The sequence below is a fragment of the Pelophylax lessonae genome (assembly GCF_965119305.1).
Source record: "Pelophylax lessonae genome assembly, chromosome: 2".
Lineage (NCBI taxonomy): Eukaryota > Metazoa > Chordata > Amphibia > Anura > Ranidae > Pelophylax > Pelophylax lessonae.
The window spans coordinates 294415770-294442543 of NC_138769.1; the positions used below are offsets into that span (position 1 = coordinate 294415770).

At 45.5% G+C, this 26774-nt stretch overlaps 1 protein-coding gene across 1 annotated transcript in view; it reads left to right on the plus strand.

Moving 5' to 3' along the window:
• Positions 1-18767, plus strand: part of SARS1 (seryl-tRNA synthetase 1) — a 35780-nt gene extending 17013 nt beyond the window's left edge. The window contains exons 8-11 of the mRNA XM_082244702.1: positions 41-170; positions 3489-3646; positions 6313-6442; positions 18363-18767. Of these exons, the coding sequence (XP_082100828.1) occupies positions 41-170; positions 3489-3646; positions 6313-6442; positions 18363-18502 (558 nt within the window). The 3' untranslated portion in view covers positions 18503-18767. The remainder of the gene's footprint in view (positions 1-40; positions 171-3488; positions 3647-6312; positions 6443-18362) is intronic.
• Positions 18768-26774: the final 8007 nt, after the last annotated feature.

The following is a 26774-nucleotide window of genomic DNA, read 5'->3' on the forward strand; positions in this document are numbered from 1 at the left end:
TTCTTTTTTTTCCTTTTCGTTTTTTTTGTGTACATTTTAGATTGAGCAGTTTGTTTATGCCTCTCCTCATGATAACAAGTCCTGGGAAATGTTTGATGAGATGATCGCCACAGCAGAAGGTTTTTACCAGGCATTGGGCATTCCCTATCGCATAGTTAACATTGTTTCAGGTATGCATGCTTCTATAGACTTTTGTGTACTACTTTTTTTTTTTTTTTTTTTTTCCTTTGAAATCTCCCTGTTTACTGATGAGCAAAATCCTGTCCAAGTAAGCTTTAAAAGTCTGGACAGAAGGCACCACTTCTATTGCGTATTGGAAAAGAAAGGTAATGAAAGTGCGCTGTGCAGGTGAAACTTCCTAAGATACCTGGCTGCATAGAAGGAGGGGAGGATAGGAGAGGGAGGGGAAGAATTGGCCAGCTCTCTACTAGGCCTATAACAGCCTCTTAACTGACTTCTACTATGCACATCTATCCTTGTACATTCAGCAATGCATTACATGTATTCTTCCAAAAATGGAATGGGGCTCTATTGTACAGATTTCCAGTAATTTTTATTATTTAGGAAAAGATACAGCCATGCAAAAAGCCTTTACATTTTAGACCTATGCATGTATACTTTCTTTGTTGATTACTACCTTTATTTAATGCTAACTTTTATATCCTAAGCAATACATTTCTCAGTAATCAGGATGAAGTGTTCATGCCTGCATTAGATTATGATCACTTGGGATCAGTTCACACCAGAACGCAGTGTGGGAAAGGCACTCTCTGTGTGCGTTTCCCGCAGAGTGCTCAAAACGCATTGCCTTTGCATTCTGCTGCGGGTGCAAATTGATTGGTAATAGCACTTGAGCACGGATCTGCATTTGCGGGTACCAAATTGCATGGTATCGCGGTACCATGTAAAGAAACAGAATTCTGGTGTGAGTCAGCCCTTAAAGAGGTAGTAAACTCCGCTTGGTCAGTTTTTTTATAGTAAAGCTTACCTGTAGGTGCATTGAATATCTCCTAAATGTGCACCATAGGTGATATTCACAATAGGAGATATTCACAATCAAGAGTGTTGTGATCATGTGTCCTGTGTGCAGGGCCATCTTTATTATTGATTGGACCCTGGGAAAACATTTTCTTGGGCCCTCCCCAAATGCACTTATCAACTATTTGCAGGCAGTGCAGGCTCAAGAGGCAGCTGCTTTGGGCCCCACAACAATGACTGGGCCTGGGGCAGCTGCCCCTTTTGCCCTGTGTTAAAGACAGCCCTGCCTGTGTGCATGTGTAGGAGTGGGATCATTGCAGCTCAGCCATTCAACGGCCAGAGCCCATAAACCCGAAAGGAAGACCAGGTGGTAATGGATGTCCTAGCAGTAGTGAGTGTGCTGCTGTAGTGATCTGTTTTACAGGCTAGCTTGTCATAATGTGGTATATACTAGCACATTATGCCATTAACTTGCAGGGGGGGCCTGCAGCTGATTTTTGCACGTTAATGTATTAACTGTACCGTTCTGCACCAAATCTCTGTTCTGTGTGAACGTAGCCATCTTGGTGGAAGCAGGGTTTCACTTCCTCATATCCGAGCTCCCACCACGGACAACACAGTAGTGACATCCCTAAATCTTATTTCAAAATTCCCGAGAATAGCAGTTAAAGGCAGCAGTACCTTAGAATTCAGCTATGAGGCTGTAGGCACCCCCACATTTCAGGAAGTGAACTGCTAATTTTTAAAGGCATATTTAACATTTCTAGATATTCCCTAAACAAATATAAAAACATTAACTTTGAATTCAGGTCCACTTTTGAACATCCTAAAGTAGAACTGAAGGCTAAACCCTTTTTTTTTTTTTTTTTTTTTTTTTTTTTTTAATGGTTGAGGGTTATTCCTATGTCAGATTTTTTCCTATTGGGGAGATTTACTTTTAGTTCCTCTAACATAGCCACAACAGGCAGGAAGGGGAAAACCCTCAGTGAGAGAATTCCCTGGTATTTATCAAGGTCACTAGAACTAGTGTCCCTTTTTTGTAAGATTTCGCACCTTCTTTTTTTTTTTTTTCTGTTTTGTTATTTGGATTTTCTCTTTTTGTTATAAGGCTCTATTCGCACCTTTTTGACGTTCCAGATCGCAGGTGTAATCTTCGCGATTCCTGAATCCCTGCAAATCGCGGGACGTGCTTGTGATCCCAGTACTTTCAATGGCACGACGTGGTTGTAGCCTGACCAATCCCGGCAAAATCATTTAAACCGAATCGCGGGACACCTTTCGCCCCCCTGAAAGAGGTCCCAGAACTTCTTGTCAGCCAACAATCACAGCAAAATCCCGCCCCGATTGGGGTGCCAGTGAAAGTAACGGATCACAAGTGCAGTTTGTGGCAATTCAGGAATCGTGGGCAAAATCGCGGTGATTCCAGCCGCCATCTGGAACGCCAAGGTGTGAGTGGAGCCTTAATTATCAGGACACGCTGAGAGGGTGAATCTCCCTATGGCCCCTTTCACACGGGCTTTCCGATCAGGTTGACCTGTCAGTTTTTCAGGCGGATCTTATCGGCTGCTCCATGCACCCGTAAGGCGCAGCAGATGTCAGCGATGACATCTCCACTGCTATCCAATCCGATCGAAACCCTATTTTCCATACATCTGGAGGATTGGATGAAAATGGTCAGGCGGTCCGTTTTCTTCCGATCTCCCATAGAGGAGAATGGGGATCTGAGAGGTCTGTCTCTGCAAAGTAAGCAGAGGCTGACCTGTCATCCGCCTGCTCAGCGGGGATCTGTGAATTGATCCCCGCTGAGCAAAACGGAGTCCGCTGGGTGGAAAGCCCGTGTGAAAGGACCCTAACGGAGGCTCAGATATCAATAAAAACAGGTGTTCCATTCCCTAAATGTTTTTGTTTCCCTATTCAAAAACTAAGTGAGGCAAAAAAAGTAGCTTTCAGGTTTATACTAAGGGATTTAATTGAATACAGCGTTTCGGTTTTGATGCTATCCCTTACTCTTATCAGTCACGTTCAGTGACCAATAAGCTCCACATGTCTGACAAGTCAAAGATTATGGCTGTGTACGCCCCCTATACAAGAGTTAACAACTGTTATCTGGTTAAAAAAAAGACATCTTTAGTTAAAAGGACTTTGTCATAAGAGATTAATGGGGGATAACATTGCTGAACTTTCCCTTTTGAAAATGCTGGTTCTCTGGCTGTCAATCTAATGTTTTGGCTTTAAAAAACTGGAGTTGCTGACCTGCAGCAAGTATACTGTTAAGTAAATTGGAAACTTTTCTGACACGCATTTACAGCATGCTTGCTCCAGGTATGTGAACCATTTAATAAATATACACTTTTATTTATTTTTTTTTATTAATTTTGTCTGAAATTAGCTAATTTAGACTGAATGTCCATTTGTGTAAACTCTATACATATTTTCTAAGCCATCAGTGCTTCTAATACTCTGGATCTTTTGTTTTGCATATCTACTGAGGATTTTTCTGCTTTTTACAGGTTCTTTAAATCACGCAGCCAGTAAGAAGCTGGACTTAGAAGCATGGTTTCCTGGCTCCGCTGCATTTAGAGAATTAGTGTCTTGCTCAAATTGCACTGACTATCAGGCGCGAAGGCTGCGCATCCGTTATGGACAAACAAAAAAGATGATGGATAAGGTAAAGCAATGGGCTAATTTTAGCCAGCAGTTCCCCTGAGCAAGTTGCCTAGCTCACTGTACCAATAGGAAGGGTAGAGATGAAAATATTTTCTCTATGCTGAAGCACCAGGATTAGGATTTGGAGTGTCCAAAACGTTGGATTCCACCAAAGTAATTTTTATTTTTATTTTTTTTAAAGTATACCTAAAGGGAAAACTTTTTTTTTTTTTTTTTTTGGTTAAAGTGGTAATGGATTAGAACAGTGGTCCATTAGAAAATCTTGGTGATTCCCCAGGGCTTCTGCCTTAAATCAACATTGTGACTGATGTCTACCGCCCAATGTTTCTGGTGTTGTTCTCAATGTGCACTGACAGTCAATACTGTGCATGCACATTGATACTCAAAGCCTCCCCTGGAGTTCCAGCTCCTGTGAACTCAGAGGGAGGCGCTGGGTGTAGCACAGAGAGCGGGAGGGGGAAGAAGGAGACTCCTAATGGCAGCACTGATGAGACTCTGGGAGAGAGCGTAGAGCTTGGCACATGGCTGGAAAAGGAAGTGAGATCTAATGAGGAGTTTGTGTAAGGCAGCAGTGTGATCCCGGGGCAGGGGGGCAGAGAGCCAGAGCTGTGTGTGTGTATATAAGGCATGTAAAATTTATGTTAGTGGTCTGCAGGATTAAAAATTGAAAATTTTTATAGTGGTCAATGAGGTTGACAACTGCTGGATTAGAGCACCTATACTTTTTTTTTTTTTTTTTTTTTTTATTGCCGTCTGTGCCACCGTTCGGGAGATTCACCCTCTGTTTGCCTTCTTCGTGATTTTTACGAAAAGTAAAAAATATTCCCAATTTTAAGTGGTCAACAGAACAGGAATAGAGTGGACATCTTCCAAGGGGGACACTAGTTCTGGTGACAAGATATTCCCTCACTTTGGGGGGGGGGGGGGGGGGGTTGTCCTATCACTTCCAGTTTTAGCTTTGAAACAGGAAATTAGAGAAATTCTCAATGAGACACAGTTCTACCTTAACTGTCCAACTGTGGCACATTAGAGAGTGTGTGTGCGTGCGTGTGTACACACACACACTATAATACCAAAAGTATTGAGTTGCAGCTATAACTGCTTCAACTCTTTTAGGAAGGCTGTCCACAAGGTTTAGGAGTGTCAAGTTCCTCTATCTCAGACTCGCTCATCCATGTCTTTATGGCCATTGCTTTGTGCACTGATCCAAATCATTTGGGGGAGGGGGGAATTATGGCGTGGGTTTTTTTTTCAGGGGTTGGGCTTGGCCCCTTAGTTCTAGTGAAGGGAACTCTTATGGTGTCAGCATACCAAGGCATTTTGGACAATTTCATGCTCCCAACTTTTTAGGAACAGTTTGGGTTTGGCTCTTCTCATTCCAACACGACTGTGCACAAAGCAAGGTCTATAAACACATGGCTGAGCGGTTTGGGGTGAAGGAACTTGACTGGCCTCTCCTCAACCTGATAGAACACCTTTTGGGATGAATTGGAGCACAGACTGCGAGCCAGGCCTTCTCGTCCACATCAGTGTCTGACCACACAAATGCGCTTCTGGAAGAATTGTCAAACCTTCCCATAGACTCATTGCTAAATCTTGTGGACAGCCTTCCCAGAAGAGTTGAAGCTGTTATAGCTGCAAAGGGTGGGCCAACTCGATATTGAACCCTGAAGACTAAGACTGGGTTGCCATTAAAGTTCATGGGCGTCCCAATACTTTTGGTTGTGTGTATCTTTCCTTTCTTTACTTCCTTTATTTATTTTGGCTGGGATCTGCCATAATTGGCCACACTGACTGGTATGGTATGATATACCAACCATTCTTTAAAACCTGTGGGAGCTTAGAAATCCACGTATTTTGCACTTTACATAAGTATAACAGGAAAAAACAGCGGTTTCATGTATTGCTGTTAGCAAGTAGCATATGAGTGAGGCCTGAGATGTGAAGCAAATTACATCAGTGGATCTTATTTTCACAGCACATTTGCTTTTTATCATCTGGAGATCCATTGAAGGGGAGCCCCTTACACACTAACTCCTATATTCACAGACTGAAGATTATCTGTAATGAAAGAAATATGTTGGCTGTCCTTCTTTTTTTTTTTTTTTTTTTTTTTTTTGTTGCCTAGTTCTCATGCTGATCCAGTAGTTTCAATACTGAGCGATGAGGAGGAATGGGAGCCCTCCTCCACTGACAGCACAGTGCTGGAGGTCCTCCTTTGACAGGGAAATCTATCATAATGTGCTAGTTTGCAGTGCATACTAGCGTATTATGGCATAAAGCTGAAGGGGCACAGATAATAAAAAATAAATGTTATATCATTCAAATATAGTCTTTGACAGCCCTATTTAACAAACCATCCAAGGGAAAAAGCAATAAGTGCCAAGATCAGTGACCTTTAGTAACCAATTTTCTCTACAGAAGTCAGCCAGTCAGTGGTCTCTATATTGGAAGTCTGAGTATAAATACATTTCAAGTGGTAATTAATTATATTGCACTTGGTGCATTGCTCCTTGCATTGTTTTATTGAATATTTTTTTTTTCCCCTAACCAACCAAACAAAATTGGTTGGTTTGGTTGTGCTGAGAGCTCTTAAGTCAAGGGAACATTTTATTTTTTGAGATTCTGCGGTTTTAAATAAATATTGCCTTGTCTTGTATGTTGCAGGCTGATTTTGTGCATATGTTAAATGCTACTATGTGTGCTACAACACGAGCCATCTGTGCAATTCTGGAGAATTATCAGACTGAAGGAGGAGTAATTGTACCAGAAAAACTCAGAGATTTCATGCCTGCTGGTCAGTAAAACTATCGGCATCTTCTTTAGATCTTGAATCTTATTCCAATTCTGATCATTCATATTATTATTGTGTAAAATTATCATGCTGTTGGGCTAGGTTTAGATGTGTGGAAAATTGATTTTTACTGCTTGTTTTACCCCATAAATGGCTACATCAGATGTAAATGTCCTACCACCATTACCTGAATGGAACGGGTTTAGCATGGTACTGCCTACCAAACGGGGGATTTTGACTGCAATGCATCAGTACTCTGGCATGTGAACATCCACTGCCTTTGCTGCTTAAGGCTGGCCATACATGTTCAATCTGCTTGTACAATTTTCTATTAGATTTACCACAAACCACATAATACGAGGTCAAAGCTAAACAACACTTTCACTTGTATCCAATTAGGCAGGCCTTTGTACTACATAGTTGAAGGTAAATTTCAAGAAAATTGTACAGAAATTGTATAATGTATGGCCAGCCAAAGGCACTATTAATTTTAGTTTAATATGTTTGACCAGCTAGTGGCTTTTTAAATAGAAACAATCAAAGCATGCACCAAGAGGTGTAAAAGTCTAAGTGCAGGGTCAAAAGAGTATTCCCTGCCATGAATTTGAGGTTGAATAACTAAAGGCAAATAGACTATTCCATCATAATTGTTTATTTTTATTTTTTTTTTATTATTTTCCTTGCATGTGATTAGGTATTGCTTGCAAAGTGACATTTCACTAAGCTCTGGGAAAATTCTGTAGTAAAGTCCAATATCCCTTGCAAAGGGAACAGCCTATTTGCCTTTAGTAAATCAAGCAGTATATGTGCATTTTACATTTATATTTTTTTAGGCATGTGATTTTTCTGTAAAAGCATATAGACATTAACAGGCCCTGAGATTGCTATTGGTCACTGCCCTCTCAAATGTGATGTTTGCAACCATGGCAGTTTTTTTAGAGCTGTCACTTTATAGCGGTGATCACTAAATGGCGGACCGCGGGCCACATGTGGCCCGCATCATGTTTCCATTCGGACCGCCGCGGTACCGCTATTTAGCAGCCTTTTCTTCCCCTGCCGTCGCTCTGTAATCCATTCCTCACAGAGCAGACAGCAGAAGGCAGGACAGTTCTGGATGGAGGGCGGAGCTGCCCGAGTTTAACAAGCAGGGATTGGCTGCTAGGATGAAGGGCAGTCCTAGCAACCAATCACGATCTTGCAACACCCCCCTCCATCCAAATATGCTGTGCCTCCCTCCAATCTTCGATCGGTGTAACAAGGTAAGACAGCAAGGGAGGGGGTGAAGTCCCAGGGATTGAGGACACTAGTTTGGAAAGCTGAAAATGAGGTATGTGTGTGCTGAGGACAGTGATGTGTGTGTGTGTGTGTGTGTGTGTGTGTATTTGATGACAGCAAAGTGGAAGAGCTGTGGTGTGTGTGTGTGTGTATGTTGAGGACATTACAGTGGAGGACAGAGGATTGTAATGTGGGGTGTGGGGGGGAGGTTAGGACATTCAAGTGGGGAGGCTGAGGACTGTGATGTGGTGGGCTGAGGACATCATATTGGGGGGGGGGGGGCTAAGGACATTAAAGTGGAGCCCTGAAGACTGTGATGTTCGGTGGGCCCTGAGGACATTAAATTGGGGGAGGCTGAGGACTGTAATGTGGGGGGGGGGACTGATGATTGTAATGTGGAGAGAGCTGAGGAAAATAAAGTGGGGGACTGAGGACTGTAATGTGTGTGTGTGTGTGTGTGTGTGTGTGTGTGTGTGTGTGTCATTAAATGGGGGGGAGGCTGAGGACTGTAATGTGTGTGTGGGGGGGGGGGGGCATTAAATTGGGAAATTGGGGGAGGCTGAGGACTGTAATGTGTGTGTGTGTGCGGGGGGTGGGGGCGGGTGGGGATATTAATTTGGGGGAGGCTGAGGACTATAGTGTGTGTGTGTGTGTGTGTGTGGGGGGGGACATCAAATTGGGGGAGGCTGAGGACTGTAATGTGGGGGGGACTGATGATTGTAATGTGGAGAGAGCTGAGGACAATAAAGTGGGGGGACTGAGGACTGTAATGTGTGTCATTAAATGGGGGGAGGCTGAGGACTGTAATGTGGGTGGGCTAAGAAATGTGGGGGACAATAAGCACAGTAATGTGAAAGGGGCTGAGGACAGTAATGCGGGGTAGCTCAGGATTGTATTGTGGGGGGGGGGGGGGATTGTGGGGACAGAGAACAGTAATATGGGGGGGGGGTGATGTAAATAGGGGCAGAGGATAGTACTGTCAAGGGGGGGGGGGGGTCGATGACAAGGAAGTGTGAGAACATTACTGTGAAAGGAGTGGAGGGGGGTGATGTAAAGGGGAACCTGAGGACACTCATCAAGAGGGGATCTTGATGTGAAGGCAGAGAGGACTGTGATGAGCAGTGAGGACTGAGGGATTCAGATCTGTGCATGTGGCGCACACATCGCGGGCTGAACTACCCGCGAGAAACATAGAGAAAGAAGTTCTTGACCTTTTTTTTTTCCAAAATCGTGCAGAACCAAGCTGCATGGTGCTGTGGCAACATGCTGTTTGGCACATGCGAAAAGACGCCATGGGTTCCGACATGATATTCGAACCTCTGCTACAAGAAAATTTTACTGACCGGACCTCGATAAATTTTAATTCAATACCCCTGCTCTATAGTATAGAGATGCACCAAAATATCAGCTGCCAAAACATATTGGGCGAAAATGGTGGTGTTGGCATTTTGCCAATGAGAGAAAAAGGTGCCGATCATGAAAGTGCATGTAATTTTCCTGCATTTTTTTTTTTATCAGGAATTTGGGGCAATTTTGCCACGCTTATGATTTGTTTTTCATAGGTCATGTGACTCAAAAACTACATCAAAAATGTAACACGGGTGTGTTATTGATGAGTTCTTGCTGCTTTTCCAATGCATTTTAATGGGACCTGCCTTTTTTTTGACCAAAAATGCAGCAAGCAGGATTTTTAACACCACAACTGAAGCGCAACGGACCAGTGTGAAGAGAAGACATACATAGAATTCGAGGGAATGCATTTTTCATGAGCTTTTCTAGTGCCAAAGGTGCCAATAATAGCAGACAATTACATTCATGATATTAATTAAAAAGTTAAATAGAATACAATTTTATATATAAAAATTTTCTAAAAACGGTAGTTTTCGGCACCATAATTTCCATTCGGTGCACCTCTACTTTAGTATATAATTTCGCTCTTTCCACGAAAGCGACATTCTAGAATATTCAAAACAAAAACTTACTGTCATTTTTCTTCCCAGGCATATCACCATGACAGATAGATTGGACTTTGCGAGACTCCAGAATAGCCTCCTTAAGCAGCCTTATCCACTTTTACTGTCACCAACGTAGGGCTCACATGGGTGGCAGCACCAGCCTATTGACTGACTGACTGACTGACTGACTCACTCACTCACTCCAGACTGCTGTAGCTGTTTCTCCCAGTCGCCTTTCTAGTGGAAGTGATCACTTCCACATACACTTTTATAAGCCGCACACACCCCGTCGGATGTCTGGGATAGTCTATTCCATCACCAATATTAGGTAGCACAGCGCACACTGAACTGAGAACATTAGTTCTAGGGCCATCATTTGTGGTAAACTCTAAATTAAGCTGTAAAGGCTTTTATAGCGCTGTCTCTGGACCATTTTGAGTAGTGTAGATTGTTGATGTTTACGAGAATCTATAATCAATTGCCAGACTGGACGACGGACTGGATAATCTAGATCCAGAGGGTTCCCCTAGTCTGGCTAGTGAGCACGTGTAGACAGCAGCTCTGCGCTAGGTCGGCCGCGATATAGCCCTACTGGACTGGGGCTGGCCTGGAAGTTAAAACATCTTGCGAGGACTCATACGACCTGGCCTCGGCCTGAGTCGCAGCATTTCTCCTGGCTGACAGCACCCACATTACGATGGAGTGATGGTCTGTCTGGAGTGGTTCCCACCCTGTTCCTGGTATGGTAAGGAGCTGTCTCCCTCCTTTACTCCTGGTGGGTTTTGGGGTAGACTTGGCGCCCCTCCCTGGGATGGTGGGACCCCCAGTGAGGTTGGCAAAAACCACTGCCTCCCGTTTGGGCACCCGCCCTCCCCTCCATTGCCCCTGGGTGGTCGGCTCCGCTGGGGCTTGCGTCCATGCGGTTGGGCGCCCACATAATTTAGGCTGCGGCTTGCAACCTACTAGGCCGAGTCGGCCCCCTATGTTGGGGGGCAGCCCCAGTGCATTTAGCTGAAGCCCCCACTCTTCTTTTGGGCATCTGCCGAGCTTGGATTCACGCACTTGCGGCTGGGCCTTCCACAAAAATTTGGGCCGGGGCCTGCTAGGCCATTTGGACAGCTTGGCGCCTCCCTTGGAAGGGGTGGCACTATGGGGGTGCTTCATTTTTTTTTAACGACAGCCTTGCAGCCATTGTGTGGGGCACCTGCCCCTTTTAGCCCTGTGGGTCCATCAGGGACCCCTTCTGGGGGGGCTATTTCTTATTATGCCCTTTATGGAGGGCGACGACCTTGTTTTTTTTTTTTTTGCGGGGGCCAGTAGGTGGTCTATTCGTGAGCCCTTGCTCGGTTTCCCCTTTGCGGGATCGTAGTTGGCTGCCTCCCCTGATTGTTCGGTTTTCCAGGTGAGCTTAGTATATGGCAACCCTACTGTGTCTGCAACCACGCACCCTAAATGCTCAGTGGGGATGATTCCTTTGCTCCTTTAGCTGTGCATGAAAAGGCGCTGGTTTATGCACCGATTGTGTCAGTGCGTAAAAAAACTGTAAAACTGGAGGATGCGGCTGATGCTGCGTCGGAGGCGCCAGTCCCTTTTGGCACCCAAGGGCGTGGTGATGTTGTTCCCCTTTCCCGCTTACTTTGACAACATTGTCACAAAACAGTGCGATTGTCCAAAACGCACTCTTGTGGTCCCCAAGCGTTTTGCTATGCGGTATCCCTATGAGGATTCCCTGCTTAAAAAGCAGACTGTCCCACCTATATAAATAAAGCTACCTTAGTTCCGGTTGAGGAGTCCCCGCCCTTTAAAGATTCGGCTGATAGAAGGGCAGAGGCTCTGACCCTCCATATGTTCGCTGTGGCTGGTTCGGCACCTAGGGCTGGTATTTACTATTGCCCTGGTGTCGCAAACTCTGACAGGGTGGGCTAAACTTTTACTCTGGGACCTGGAGGGGAAGCCACCCCCTTCCCTGCCTTTGCGGAGCTGGCAGATCAGTTGGTTCAGGGGCTACATTTTTTTTGTAATGCCTCTTTTGAATACGGCTCCTTGGATTTCTAGGCTGTCTGTATCAGCAGTGGTTCTTCTGCATATTATCTGGCTGAAATGCTGGTCTGCAGACATCTTAGAAGGCATTATCTGATCTCCCCTTTGTAGGGGATCGCCGGTTTGGAGCTTCCTTGGATGACCTCATTGAGGGTCTCACAGTGGGGGAACAGTACTCTTCTTCCGCAGGCTACCAAGGGCAAGGAGCCCCGTCGTAGACGTGGGCCATTCTTCTTGGCTCATAAGAGGCTTTTTTCGTTCCTCAGGGTCTCAAGACAAGGGATCAAATCCCTGCAGGGCTTCCACCGGAGGTACCAAGAGGACTTCCTCTGCATGAAGGGGCGCCCTCACCCGTATCTGGGGTGGGGGAGGGGGGGGACATCTTCGCTTGTTTCTTGGATCTGTGAACCTCCCCGGTACAGGACAAGTGGGTCCATGAAGTCATTTGGTCCAGCTACAAGATCGAGTTTCAGTCTTAACTTCCGGAAAGGTTCTTCCCTTCCAACCTGCACTTGTCCCCAGATCGCTTAGGGGGGTCTCTTTGGGGAAGTGCAATACTTGTCCCGGAACGTTTTCAGGGGTTTTACTCAACCCTCTTTACAGTTCCCTGGAAGGTAGGCAAGGTACGTCCAATTTTTGGACCTCAAGGCGCTAAACTGCTTTGTTAGGGTACAGAAGTTTCGAATGGAGTCATTCGCACGGTAGTGGCGTCCCTTCCTCTGGGATTTTCTCACTTCCTTTGACATCAAGGACGCCTACCTGCACATTCTAATATGTGGCGGTCACCAACGCTTCCTCCATTTTGCCGTGGGCGAGGAGTATTATCGGTTTGTGGTGTGGACTTTTGGTCTCGTCTCCACTCCTTGGGTCTTCACAAGAGTTGGCCCCCGGTGCTGGCATTGTTTGTTTGAGTCAGCGAGGGATCACGGCACTGGGGTACCTGGATGATCATCTGTGAGCGTAGTTTCCGACTGCTCTGATGGACAACTGGAGATTGCTCTGCGAACTCTGAGGGAGTTCCATTGGATTCTAAACCTTCAGGAGTCTGCTTTGGTTCTGTCCATAAAAACTGGACTATCTGGGTCTGACTCTAGGCTCTGCTTCAGCCAGAGTGTTTCTTCCTATGGAAAAACTCCAGACCTTGCAGGAGGCAATTCTGCTTCTGTTGTTCAGCAGACGATTATCCCTCCGGGCTGGCATGCAAGTTCTGGGTGTCCACCCTCAAGGCTGTCTGTTTGCACAGTTCCACACAAGATCTCTGCTGAAGAGAGTCTGGTGACATGGGACAAGGATCCACGGTCTCTAGAGGTGGCTTCTTTCTCTGGCACTTCGACAGCGAAAATCCTTTCTCCCCCTGTACTGGACGGTTGTCGCAACAGATGCCAGCATGATCGGGGGGGGGGGGGGGCGTCCTCTGCACAGATGTGCTCAGGGGGAGTCCAGGCTGGCGATTAATGTTCTCGAACTCGGAGCAATCAGCCTTTCTCTGGATCATTGGACATTTCATCTTCAGGGTTGTCCAGTATGAATTAATTTGGACAATGCCACAGCCGTAGTCTGTCAATCGCCAAGGGGGCACAAGTAGTGTCCTGACGGCTCATTAAATAGCCAGCCCTCTTAAACTTCTGCCACGACTCCTGTGCAGGATCAAAGCAGAAGGGAATCTGTCCAGACTGATGTTGCCGGTCTTGGTATGCCGATCGGGTATGGCTGGTCGCCGATGCTCCTTGGGGACTTCTTCTCAGGGAGGATGTGCTGAAGGATGGAGGCTTATCTGAGTTGGTGATTCTTACGCTGTTGAAAGCTGCTAGGAAATCTACTTTTAGGAAGATCTACCATCATACGTGGAAGATGTACATTGCATGGTGTGAGTCTCTTGGGGTTCATCCTCGCTCCTTCTCGATGGATCGGATCCTAACCTTCCTTCAATTGGGGGGGGGGGGTTGAATGTAAATTGGCCTTGGAGTACCATTAAGGGCCAGGTATCGGCTTTGGCTGTCTTTTTTCCAATGACCTTTTGGCCTCCTTCTCCCTGGTGTGTACTTTTTTGGGTGTCTGACATTTGGTTCCTTCAGTGCGGACTCCGTTGCCCTCCTGGGCTCTTAATGTGGTGCTTTCAGCTCTACAGAAGCCTCCCTTTGAAATTATTCAGGTTTCCCTGCTTGCGCTGCCCCAGAAGGTGGCCTTTTTTTTGGTGGCTATCACCTCTGCGCGCAAGGTGTTGAAACTGGCGGCGTTATGTTGTTCACCTTTTATTGGTGATTTCACAAGGATAAGGTGGTGCTTCGCCCCCGTCTGTCATTCCTTTGGTGGTCTCTGACTGACTGTCATTTGATTGAAGACATTGTGTTGCCTTCCAATGTCCCAGGCTAAATATCATCTGAAGGAAATTGCCTTGCATGCCTTGGATATGGTTTGGGCAATAAGGGTATACCTGGCAGCTACAGAGTCTTTTAGAAAGACAGATTCTCTATTTGTGCTCACGGTCAGACCTCCACAAAGGGGTGTCTGCTTCTTCTGCGATCATTTCTAGATGGATCAGACAGACCGTGGTTCAGGCCTATTGCATCAGGGGCCAGGGTCATCCTTTCCCTGTCAAGGAACACTCTCCTAGGGCGCTTAGTGTCTCCTGGGCTTTCCCCCATCAAGCGTCGGTGACGCAGGTTTGCAAGGCGGCCACCTGGTCGTCGGTGCATACTTTTACAAAATTTTTATAAAGTAGTTGTGTTGGCATCTGCGGATGCTTCTTTTAGCCGCAAGGTTTTGCTGGCTGCAGTTTAGAGGACCTGGTCCTCTGAGGGGGTATTGTTTTTTTTTTTTCAGGTGAGCTCCAGTTGTTTTATGGTTGAGCTCCTTGTTACCTGGTTGGCTATGGTTAGCCTTTTGGAATTTTGTTTTCTGCTTTTTTCCTTCCCCTTATGTTTAACACTGCTTTGGGATGTCCCAGTGGTTAAGAAGAATCAGAAGTTGTGTCCGTCAATGAACGAAAGAGAAAATGGGATTTTTGACTTATCGTAAAATCTATTTCCCTGATGTTCATTGACGAACACAGCACCCACCCCTCTGTGGAGTTGGCTTTCTTCTGACACTGCTTGTAACAAAACTGAGTGGGTGTATACCCCCCTGGGACTGCCCATAGACGTAGTCGAGCTTTTTTTCTGCCTAGTGTCCTACTCCTGTAGGGGGCAGTAGAACCCAATTGTTAAGAAAAATCAAGCGCTGTGTCCGTCAATGAACATCAGAGAAATGGATTTTACGGTAAGTCAAAAATTTCAATTTTTCAGGCTTGACATGTTTGGAAACCATTTACATGACGCAATCTCATCTTTTATATCTTATCAAAAAATGTTTTGTGTATATTTTACTAAAAGTATGGGTTTGATAAACAGCCTTGCTAATGTCGTGAAAGATAAAAAAAAAAAAAAGAATTGCAAATGCAATATTATTAAATAATAATATAATATAATAAATAATATTTATTTAAAAAATTATTTTATTAAATGCAATCAGCTTCTATCTTCAGCTTAGTTAAAGTGATTGTAAAGGCAGAATGCTTTCTATGCATTAAGATAAAAAGCCTTTTGTATGCAACTGGCCACCTAATATTACCTGAACCCCATCTCTATTCAGTAATGTCCACGAGTGCCTTGGATGTCCTGGACACTCCCTCCTAATTGGCTGAGACACAGCACCATTAGCTCCCGCTGCTGTCAGTCAGCCAATCAGGAGAGTGTTGGGGTGGGGTTTGTAGCGGAGTAGCAGTATGATCCACGACATCTCCACTGGTAGTCAGACACAGCATACAATAATCCTGGTAGCGTATAATATTAAAAACCCTCCAATAACCAGACGGCACATGGCTTGGAGGTCAACTAACTCTTTTATTCACAGGACTTGTATTTAAAACAAGATACTTATACGGGGTCTCCACAGAGGGACAGCAGGGGTTTCCAATACACATTCATGAGCCAGCAGCTAACAAAAGCAAGATACTTATACGGGGTCTCCACAGAGGGACAGCAGGGGTTTCCAATACACATTCATGAACCAGCAGCTAACCCAATACAAAATCCTACAGGTGCTGCACGGGTTACGTTTACACATACAATACACACATAATACAGTTGGACAATCATTCTTGACAGAATACTCTGTAAGTGGCGATGCTTGCCACAGGGTCGAACCGGGGCTCAGTGTCTGAATGGACACAGGGAGCTACGGCTCGCCTCGGATGCCCCCAAATCTGCTTGCTGTGGGGGCCCTTGACAGGCGGGAGGGGCCAGAAGAGCCAAAAAGGGACCCGAGAAGAAGATCTAGGCTGCCCTGTGCAAAACCACTGCACAGAGAAGGTAGGTATAACATGTTCGTTATTTTTATAAAAAAAATAACAGACTTTAATCACTTTAAGCTTTGATTACAAAAGAGAGAAGCGGATTGGTTGCCATATCCAGTCTTGGTAAATGCCCCTCAATGTTTTGGAGGATTTAACTAATCTTCAGACTTAAAATGTGCATTTTAATGTGGGGAAAAAAGGGTCTGGCAAAGAAAGGGTTAAAAGGTTTAGCCCCCAAATGGTTCGTGTTCCACTATCATAGTTCTGAACAACAAAAAAGACAGGAGGGGGGGGGATTAGAGAGAGAGTTGCGCTGATATGGTGAGGTACCCGAAAATTAAAAGGCAGGGCCCTTTCTCCTCCAACACATGGAGTCTGCTACCTCGGCCAACCAGTGCAGGGGGTGGGACAAGTTCTGTAAGTAGGGTCGAAGGATATAGAGTAGATGGTCTGAACTGCATCACAGAATTATGTGGGGGAGAGGATCGCTCAGGTAGCGGGTATGCTAGTTGGCATCTGTGATGTCCTGGAATGAGTTATAATTTGGTTGTACATATCCATATTTTGAAAGTGAAACCAACAGGCCTATGTTTCCATGAATTTGGAGGGGGTATCTTTTTTCTATATGATTAAGTTGTTCCATGCAGCTGGAAGATGTGTATTACATTCGCACACCCACATTTGTGATGCAACACAGAGCGGGTGGCAAGGCATGCCCTGGATGCTGTGTGATCCGGACCAGAAAGTTTGTCTTGTCCCTTTTGGAGCATAGGGACAAGTTGGCTGAAACAAGATCTAGAGAAATCAGCCATGACACTACAAACTGTATTCGCAACATGTAAGCCCATCATTACAAGATGAGACAAACAAACAGCATAGGGAATAGAACTACACTATTACCTAGTTAAAATAATGAAAACCGAGTACATTGCCTTTAATAGATGATCCCAATCGTCCATGCAGAGAGTGACTAAGAACATGGAAAGGTACCCTTTCTCAAAAACCTCATGTCTAAGGCCCAAGGAGGTAAAAGAAGCAAAAAACCTTCAGACAAATCTTTCCGAGTGGTCATCAAACCCAGGCTGCTCATTTCAAAGTTTTCAGCAGAGTGTGGATAGTTCCAAAATTTAGAGACAAAGTAAGATGTTCTCCCTTCCTATATAAAATCGTTCAAAAGCAAAAGTGCAGGATTTAAAGTCCCTTCTCAGAAATTGGGAGTGTTTTAATCCACCCTCCCTTTTTGGTTCCAAAATCTTTAGGCAGATGCAGGCCATTTTGGGACGCAAATCTTCTCAACTGCTAATTTGAGTGAAATCATTCAGGAAGAAGTTAATAGTGACTATAATAAAGATTGTGAGCAAAGAAGACTATCGTCTATTGATCTCAAGGAATAATCAGTTGTTGGCAGCTTGTCAAACATTTTTAAGCATGTTCAGCTAATTGGAGAATGAGAAAAAGAGCCTTGCAATACTTTTTGACACCAAGAGAGGTAAAGTCTTACTTCAAGTCTCCAAGATGGCCCTTCAACAGAGTGAACTTTGTGATTCAGTCTTCATTGCTTTCACCCTGCCAATGTATTGGCGTGTTCTGACTATTGTCGACATCAATCCCTACTGGTGCTGGCACAGATGAGTTTTCCAACTGGAATTTCTCAGTCAGACTGAAAAAATCTTGCTTGGCAGGTTTGGATTTCAAGAAGAGTGTATGTCCGTGTGCAGTCCTGGTTATCGTGCGAGAATGTGGTAGGGCCCTCAGTCCTAGAGGCTGGATCATTGTTACTTCCAATACCAGTCTCCAGGGTAGAAGTACACTGTCAGGGTGGAGCAATTCTTGGGAGACATCCTCCAGTATCCAAAAGCTCTGAGCTGCCTTTAAAACTTGACTCTGGTCATAAAGTGAAACCGAGAACTGACCGTTCCATGGCAGTGAATTAAAAGGAATCTATCCCTACTTCAGGAAGGTCTAGCCTATACTAAAATGCGTTAAAGAATTTTGATTACCCGCGTAACATCCTACACACTAGATTGCTTCCTAGCGCAATGACTACTACATCATACCTCACTCCTCTTTAAGGTATACTTTAAATCGCTGTGGTCAGTGCTCTAGCTTTGCTGGGAACACAGTCTGCTCTCCAATGCTCCGACTTGTGCTGACATGTCCACCCCCGGCATAGCCATTCCTGGGAAGACCAGTGTGCTGCTTCTTGTTTCTTTTTTTAAACTGAATGGGTGGCTTTACAAGGTGAGGGTTTAAGTGAATCTCAAAGTCATTAAATAAACTAAATGTTTTTGTTTTGTGTTTTTGTTTTTCCCCCCTACAGGGCTTAAGGATATAATAAAATTTGTGAAGCCAGCTCCAATTGATCAAGAGCTAACAAAAAAACAAAAGAAACAGCATGATGGTGGGAAAAAGAGTGATCTAGAATCTCAGCTGCAGAAAATGGAAGTCAACAGTGCCTAATGTTACGATAACTTTCCATAATCCATTCCGGTGCACGTACCCTATTAACCTATAGACCTACAACAGACCATTAAATTATTGGACCTTTTGTCATTTTCATTTATCCCTGTAATATTAGTCATGATCTCCAGTTTCTTTCGGTTTACAAAAAAGAACAGTTGGACTATTTTAATTCAGGGGTTAATACAGTGGCGAAGTGGAATCAAATGTACTCCTATAAATATATAAAAAGTAAGAAAAAAATAAAGCAGACTGTTAAATTGTGTTCATGATCGTGCAATATATGGCAGTTCTTTGAAAGAAAGAAAAAAATAATTCTATTTTAACTAGGAAATAGAATAGAATTACTTGAGATAAACTGCTGAGCCCTAGATTATATTTGTATGAAGTCTGTACAAAGAGTTTGAGAAAATTTGCTGAGAGTATAATTGGACTTCTTTTTTTCACCCCAAAGTGGTTGTAAAGCCTGAAGGTTTTTACCCGCCATGCATTCTATGGATGATGGTGAAAAACCTTCAGTGTGCAGCTCCCTCCCTAAAACTTACCTAAGCCAATCTCAATCCAGGGATGGGCACGAGACCCCCCCCTCCTGATTGTCTCCTGCTGCTGTAAGTCACGGTGGGGTGGGGGGGTCGAACCGAGCCATGCTATGCTTGGATTCTGTGCCTCCACTATTCCTCCAGACTCAAGGACCTTGATTTCCAAATTAAATGCAACATTTTTCAGTCAGTGGTGATTTGGAGAGCCATGTAATTTGCTGGTGTTGGTCCACTGTTTTATCAAAACCAAAGTCAGCACAGCCCTCTGCTAGGTAATGCTAGAGCACTTAATGCTTCCCTCTACTGACCAGCTTTATGGAGATGCGGATTTCATTTTCCAGCAGGACTTGGCACCTGCCCACACTGCCAAAAGTACCAATACCTGGTTTAATGAACATAGTATCACTGAGCTTGATTGGCCAGCAAACTCGCCTGAGCTAAACCCTATAGAGAATCTGGGGTATTGTCAAGAGGAAGATGAGACACCAGACCCAACTGCAAATGAGCTGAAGGCCACTATCAAAGCAACCTGGTTTTCCATAACCCCTCAGCAGTGCCACAAGCTGATCGCTGCCATGCCGCATCGATGCAGTAATTCATCCAAAAGGAGCCCCGACCAAGTATTGAGTGCATACTGTACATGGACATACTTTTCAGTAAGCCAACATTTCTGTATTGAAAATCCTTTTTTCTCTATCGTTTGTTGACAGACGCAGCTCTATATTCTTTTTGACCATTGGGTTATGCTGCCCCCTACAGGAGTAGGACACTAGGCAGGAAAAATCTTTACCCTGCCTATGGGGCAGTCCCTGCAGGCATACACCCGCTCACTCTGGATTCAGTTTTGTTTCTGCCTAGTTTAGTAATAGGACCTAGTTCCCGGCTGGGACTTCGGTCTTAGCTTGCCTTTTTTATTTTAATGGGAACCTTTGTTAAAAAAATAATTTTTTTTTTAGCTAGTTATGTTCTTGAGAGAACTGCAATCAACAGCCGGACTGGCTTTCGGACTAGATCCTTAAGGTCTCCCAGCCCGGCCAGCAAGCATGTGCAGGTTATAGCCCAGCTTTAGGCCTCGCCACGACAGAGCCCCAATGGACGGGGGCTGGTCCGCGAGTAAAACACCTTGCCGGGATGTACACGACCTGGTTCGGCCTGAGTCACAGTAAGCCCCTTGGCCGTCAGTACCCCCACCCCGAGTGGAGAGGTAGTCTGTCCGGAGTGGTGCCCACCTGATTGTCGTTGGTATGGTGAGTAGTGTCCCCCCCCATAGCTCTGGTGGTCTCGGAGCAGACTTGGGCCCCTCCCTGGGAAGGTCGGACCCTCGGGTACCCCTCATTCCCCCTGGCCTCTCGGTATGTACCAGGCTCCCCAAGGCCTCCCTCCCCACCATCATAGAGGTCCCTACCTCAGTCGGCGGCGGGGGTCCTGGGGGGGTGGACGCACTGGTGCTGCTATAGCAGGTCCGCTGGTGGGGGGCCCTGCAGGGAACCCCCCCCCGATGCCACTTATCGTTTGGACCTCTTAGAGGGTCCTAGAGACCGCATGGCCTGCCATGAGACTGCAATTTTACTGTAGAATCCTTAAGCCTCATTTTGAAGAGGTTCCCATTGAAATGCATGGGCAGCCATGTTTTTGTGCTTTCCCCATAGAAATGCATTGGGCGGCCTTTTTCTCGAAGTCCGCAAACGCTGGACAGCAGGGAGCGGTTTTAGGCCTTTACTCTAGTAATGACCCAGGTACTTCCAGCAGACCAATCCTGTTCTCCATATCGAATGGTGGTATGTCTATTGGGTTCACGGTCTCTCCCTCTTCCTCTCCCTTCCTCTCCCTCTTCCCTTCCTCTCCCTCTCCTGCAGTGCTAGTGCCTGGGACTTGTACCAATGCTGCAGCGGTGTGGGTCCGGTTTTCGAAGTTTTCTTAAAGTGACGCTGCGCTATTCCAGGGTTCGTATGGAATCCCAGGAACAAATGTCACCTACAGATCCCCTCCTTGCGGTTGCGGGGACCTCCTGGTCGCAACCCCTATCTTCCCTAACGGCAGTTTTGGAAAACCTGGTGTCAAAAGGGCATTTGGTTTTAAAAAATACCACTAGTAAAAAGCGCCCTATGCTCTCCCCTGCCTCTCCTGTATCCTCAGATGCTGAGGTAGATATGGGGCCCGCGGATGCAGGTCACCCTGAGGGTTCTGTGTCATCGCGCTCGGATGGCGAGGACGACCTATCCTTGTCTGCAGGCGTGCGGGAAAGCACACTGGAGGAGGAACTTATTGTGTCAGTGCAGGAAACTTTAAAAATGGCGGATTATTCTGCAGTGTCAGGGATGCAGGTGTCATTTGGCACTCGCAAATCCCAGAAGTCGCACAACGTTTTCCCTTGTCCGGAACTTTTTGACAAAATTGTCTTTGACCAATGAGGGCACCTCAAACAGATGTTAGTGGTGCAGAAGCATTTTAAGAGGCGCTATTCATTCGCAGACACGGTATCCACAAAATTGACCGTTCCACTGTAGGTGGACCATCCGGTCCCAGTGGAGGAGTCCCTGGTCTTTACAGACCCTGTGGATAGACAGATTGAGTCTCTGTCCCGCCACTTACATGTGATAGCAGGCTCAATACTTAAATCGATCTTTGTGATCACTCTGGTGTCCCAGACCATAACGGAATGGGCAAAGTTACTAAAAAGTGACCTAGAGACAGAACAGCTCCCTCCGGGCCTTGCAGAGCAGCAGGCCAAATGGTCCAAGCCCTATATGTGATGCGTCGCTAGATGCGGCCCCTCTTGTAGCCAGAGTATTCGCGGTGGAGGTAGCTATTAGACGCATGGTGTGGCTTAAAAGCTGGTCTGCGGATCAGGCTTCAAAAAAGGCTCTATCAGAGCTCCCCTTTACGGGGGACCATTTGTTTGGATCCTCATTGGATGAACTGATCAAGGGTCTTATAGGTGGGAAGAGTACTCTTCTTCCTCAATCTTCCAAGGGCAAATCACCACGTAAAAGACGGGGGCCTTATTTTAAAGCCCACAGGCGGCCTTTTCGTGCCTCCGGCACACAGGAGAAAGGATCTAAGCCATTAAGTTCATCTTAGGGTTCCAAGAAGACCTGGTCGGGTAAGCCGAGAGCAGGCTAGTCCAGATCTACAGACGAATCCCCGTCTGCATGAAGAAGTGGGTGGGGGGGGACGTCTTCGCTTCTTTCCGGAACCATGGACCTCCTTGATTCAGGGCAAATGGGTCCATGAACTGATCCGATGGGGTTACAAGATCGAATTCAGGTCTCGACTGTCGGACAGATTCTTCACGTCCAATCTACGCTTATCTCCAAACCGGTTAAGCGATCTGCGAGAGGCGGTACAAGATCTGTTGTCGCAAGGGGTGATTGCGCCGGTTCTCGGGAACGCTTGCAGGGTTTCTATTCAAATTTGTTCACTGTTCCCAGGTAAGAAGGCAAAGTACGTCCAATCCTGGCCCTCAAGACTCTGAACCGCTTGTGAGGGTACATACGTTTTTAATGGGAGTCCATACGCAGGGTAGTGGCGTCCCTACACCAAGGAGACTTTTTGGCCTCCATCGATATCAAGGACGCATATCTACACACTTATTTACGCTGGTCACCAGCGTTTTCTTCACTTTGTTGTAGGAGAGGAGCATTATCAATTTGTGGCATTACCCTTTGGTCTCGCCTCTGTTCCCAGGGTCTTCACCAAAATGTTGGCTCCGGTATTGGCATTACTGCGAGGGGGATTGCGGCACTGGGGTACCTGGACAATCTCCTTAAGAGCAGACTCCTATTCAGTCCTGTTTGGCAATCATTGACAATCTTTGTATGGACTCTGTAAGAGTTTGGTTGGAACATCAATTTAAAAAAATCTGTTCTATGACCATCTTCGAAACTGGATTGTCTGGGCCTGACTCTGGACTCGGCTTCGGCGAGGGTGTTTCTTCCCCCGGAAAAGCTGCAAAAGTTGCAGAGGGCGATTTAGTGTGCTGTTATCCAGCAACCTGTCCTCTCTGTGGACTTGCATGCGAGCCTGAGGCCTGATGGTGTCGACCTAAAAGGCGGTTCCGTTTGTTCAGTTCCACACGAGACCCTTACAAAGGGAAATTCTTATCAAGTGGAACAAAGATCCAAAATCTTTGGACACTATGATGAAGTCGAGTCACAGCACAAAGAGTGCTCTTCTTTGGTGGCTTCGTTTGTTGGCCCTACACCAGGGCAAGTCTTTCCTCCCGTTGTACTGGACCGTGGTAACCAAGGATACCAGCCTGTCCTGCTGGGGAGGAGTGCTTGGGAAGCTGCGTGTCCAGGTATCCTAAACCGTGGAGGAGTCCAGACTACTGATCAATATTCTGGAACTCAGAGCGATAAAGCGTTGCGTTGCAGACTATTTGCACTGGACAAATGGGCAGAAAATTTTGTTCCAGCCCTTTCCGCCGTGCATATCCCAGGTGTATAGAAATGGCAGTCATCAGGTGTTGCATCAGGGGGAATGGTCCCTGCCCCCGGAGGTGTTTCACCTGCTGTGTGTCCAGTGGGGGACACCCAACGTCGAACGGTTAGCCTCTCGACTCAACAAGAAGGTACAGAGTTTTGAAGCCAGATCCTTCGGTCAACGCCACAGACGTACTGGTGGCTCTTTGGGGTCAGTATTGGCTGAGCTAGGCATCTCCTCAGCTGAAATCCCTGCTGAGGCTTCTGCGCAGAATAGAGGTGGAAGGGATTCCAGTCTTTCTGGTGGCCCCAGACTGGTCTTGCCGGTCTTGGTATGCAGATCTGGTAAGGTTTGTCGCAGATGCTCCTTGGAGACTTCCTCTCAGGGAAGATCTGCTGTCTCAAGGGCCGATCTTCCTTCCTACTTTAGTCGCTGGCTTTAATGGCGTGGCTGTTGAAAGCCAGGTATTGAAGGATAGAGGTCTTTCTGACTGAGTGATTCCTACACTGTTTTTAAAGCTAGAAAATCTACCTCCCAGGAAGATTTATCATCATATGTGGAAATCGTACATCTTTTGGTGTGAATCGTTGAAGGTGCATCCCTGCCTTTTTTTGGTGACTAGAATGCTGTCCTTTCTCCAAAGAGGGGTTGAACAGCGATTGGACACTTGTACTGTAAAAGGCCAAGTGTCGGCTTTGGATGTGTTTTTCCAATGCCCTTATGCTACGCATGCTTTGATTTGCACTTTTATTCAAGAGGTTCGCCACATGGCTCCTCTGAGACGATCACCTTTTGAGAACATTAGGGAGATTCCTCTGCCTACAATGTCACAGAAGGTAGACTTTTTGGTGGCTATTACCTTTTGCTTGCAGAGTATCTGAATTGGTGGCGCTATCCTGCCGTTTATCTTATCTGGTGGTCCACAGAGATCAGGTCAAAGGGATTGAAAAGCTGCGCTAGTCCCAAATAAATATGTGAGTAAATTGATCAAAAATGAGCGTAGGAGTTAGATTAAAAAAAAACACCAAATTCAAATAGCTCAATAACTGATAATGGCAGCCAGCACATAAGTGAAAACCATATCCACAATGCATAAAGAAAGAACAGTGCAGCGCCTATTGATAGTGTATATAAAAATGAAGACCTAAATTTAATAAGAGCAAATATCATAAAGGAGATTGAAAACCAGCAGTCTCCCAAGAATAACTTTGTAGGTTAAAAAAAGCATAGATGGTGTAAAGTCACTTATTGGAAATACAGTCTCTGAAATAAATGATGAAGGAGGTGATGACAGGAAACTGCTCCCACAGTAGAATGATAATTCACCACCGTGAAAAAACAGGGGTACTCTTACTAAACGACGTGGACCCTCAAATTAATGAGAGGTCAGATAGGCATAGAACGTTAATCCAATGTCCGGTCAGCAGGTATCCGGTCACTTAACCTCCCTATTTCACTCGATGGAAATGAATAAACTTTCTGGTTTCCAAAGTGTCACCAGCTCTCCAAAAAACACCTCGCAAGGAAACAAGGGGGAATCCAATAGTGTAATATGTACAAACCGGTTTTTATTGATAAAACAATAATCAGGTACTCACATGAAGTTGTTTGAATAACAGCATGTAAACAAATATGGCCGCGGCAGAAGCGTGCATCATACATGGGTGACGCGTTTCGTCACAGACGTTGTCAAAGGCGTTCTTGACGTCTATGATGACGAAACGTGTCCGACACGTATGACGCACGTAAGCACGCTATGGGAGCTGTTTTCTGTCATCACCTCCTTCATCATTTATTTCAGAGACTGTATTTCCAATAAGTGACTTTACACCATCTATGCTTTTTTAACTTACATAGTTATTCTTGGGAGACTGCTAGTTTTCAATCTCCTTTATGATATTTGCTCTTATTAAATTTATTTATGTCTTCATTTTTATATACACTATTTATCAATAGGCACTGCACTGTTCTTTCTTTACACAGAGATAAGGTGGTACTTTGACCTAATCAGTCGTTTCTTCCTAAGGTGGTTTCTGATTTCCATTTGAATGAAGACATTGTGCTGCCTTCACTCTGTCCTAAGCCCAAGCATCCCAAGGAAATTGCCTTGCATTCTTTGGATGTGGTTTGGGCAATTAGGGTTTACCTGGCAGCTACTGAATCTTTCAGGTAATCAGACTTTGTCCTCACGAAAGGACCTCAAAAGAGATTGGCTGTGTCTGCTGTGACCATATCCAGATGGATCAAGCAGACAGTGGTACAACAGGCTTATTCACTGAAGGGCCAGGTTCCACCTTTCCCTGTGAAGGCGCATTCCTATTGGTCGCTAAGTGCATCTTGGGCTTTTCGCCATCAGCCGTTGGTAATGCAAGTTTGGCCTCGAGGTTTTGCAGGCTGCCGTTTTGTAAAAGAGAAAATATTCTCTTTGAGGATGTATGTTTTCTAGGCGAGCGTCAGTTGTTCCTGGTTGTGCTCCATGTTCACTGGTTGGCTAAGTTTAGCCTTTGGGGAATTACATTCTTTTACTGTTTTCCCACCCCTCAAGCAAATACTGCTTTGGGACATCCCAATGGTCAAGAAGAATATGGAGCTGCGTCTGTCAATAAACGATAGAGAAAACCTAGATTTTTGACTTGCCGTAAAATCCTTTTCTCTGAAGTTCATTGACAGATGCAGCACCCGCCCCTTTATTTCTGAGTGGGATGGGATTTTTTTTCTTCTAAACACTGCTTGCTACAAAACTGAATCCTATAGCAGAGTGAGTGGGTGTATGCCTGCAGGGACTGCCCCATAGGCGTGGTAAAGATTTTTCCTGCCTAGTGTCCTACTCCTGTAGGGGGTAGCATAACCCAATGGTCAAGAAGAATATGGAGCTGCGTCTGTGAATGAACTTCAGAGAAAAGGGTTTTACGGTAAGTCAAAAATCCAGTTATTATTCTTGCGCTCGCACAGCTCCTGATCTTCTTAACCATTGGGTATACTGCCCCCTTCAGGAGTAGGACGCTAGGCAGAAAAAAAAAGTCTGGCTACACCCATGGGCAATCTTAGGGGGTATATGCCCTCTCTCTGCTATTGGTACTCAGTTTTTTTTTTTTCTGCCTAGTCCGTTGTAAAGACCTAGTTCCTTGCTGGTATCTCTAATCCTGGCAATTGTTTATTAGAATTTTTTTTTCTCCTGTTTTTTTTTTTTTTTTTTTCTGTGAGAACTGCAATCAATTGCTGGACTGGGCGACAGGCTGGATAATCTAGATCCAGTAGTCACACCAGTCTGGCCAGCAAGTGCGCAGACCTCAGCTCCACACTAGGTC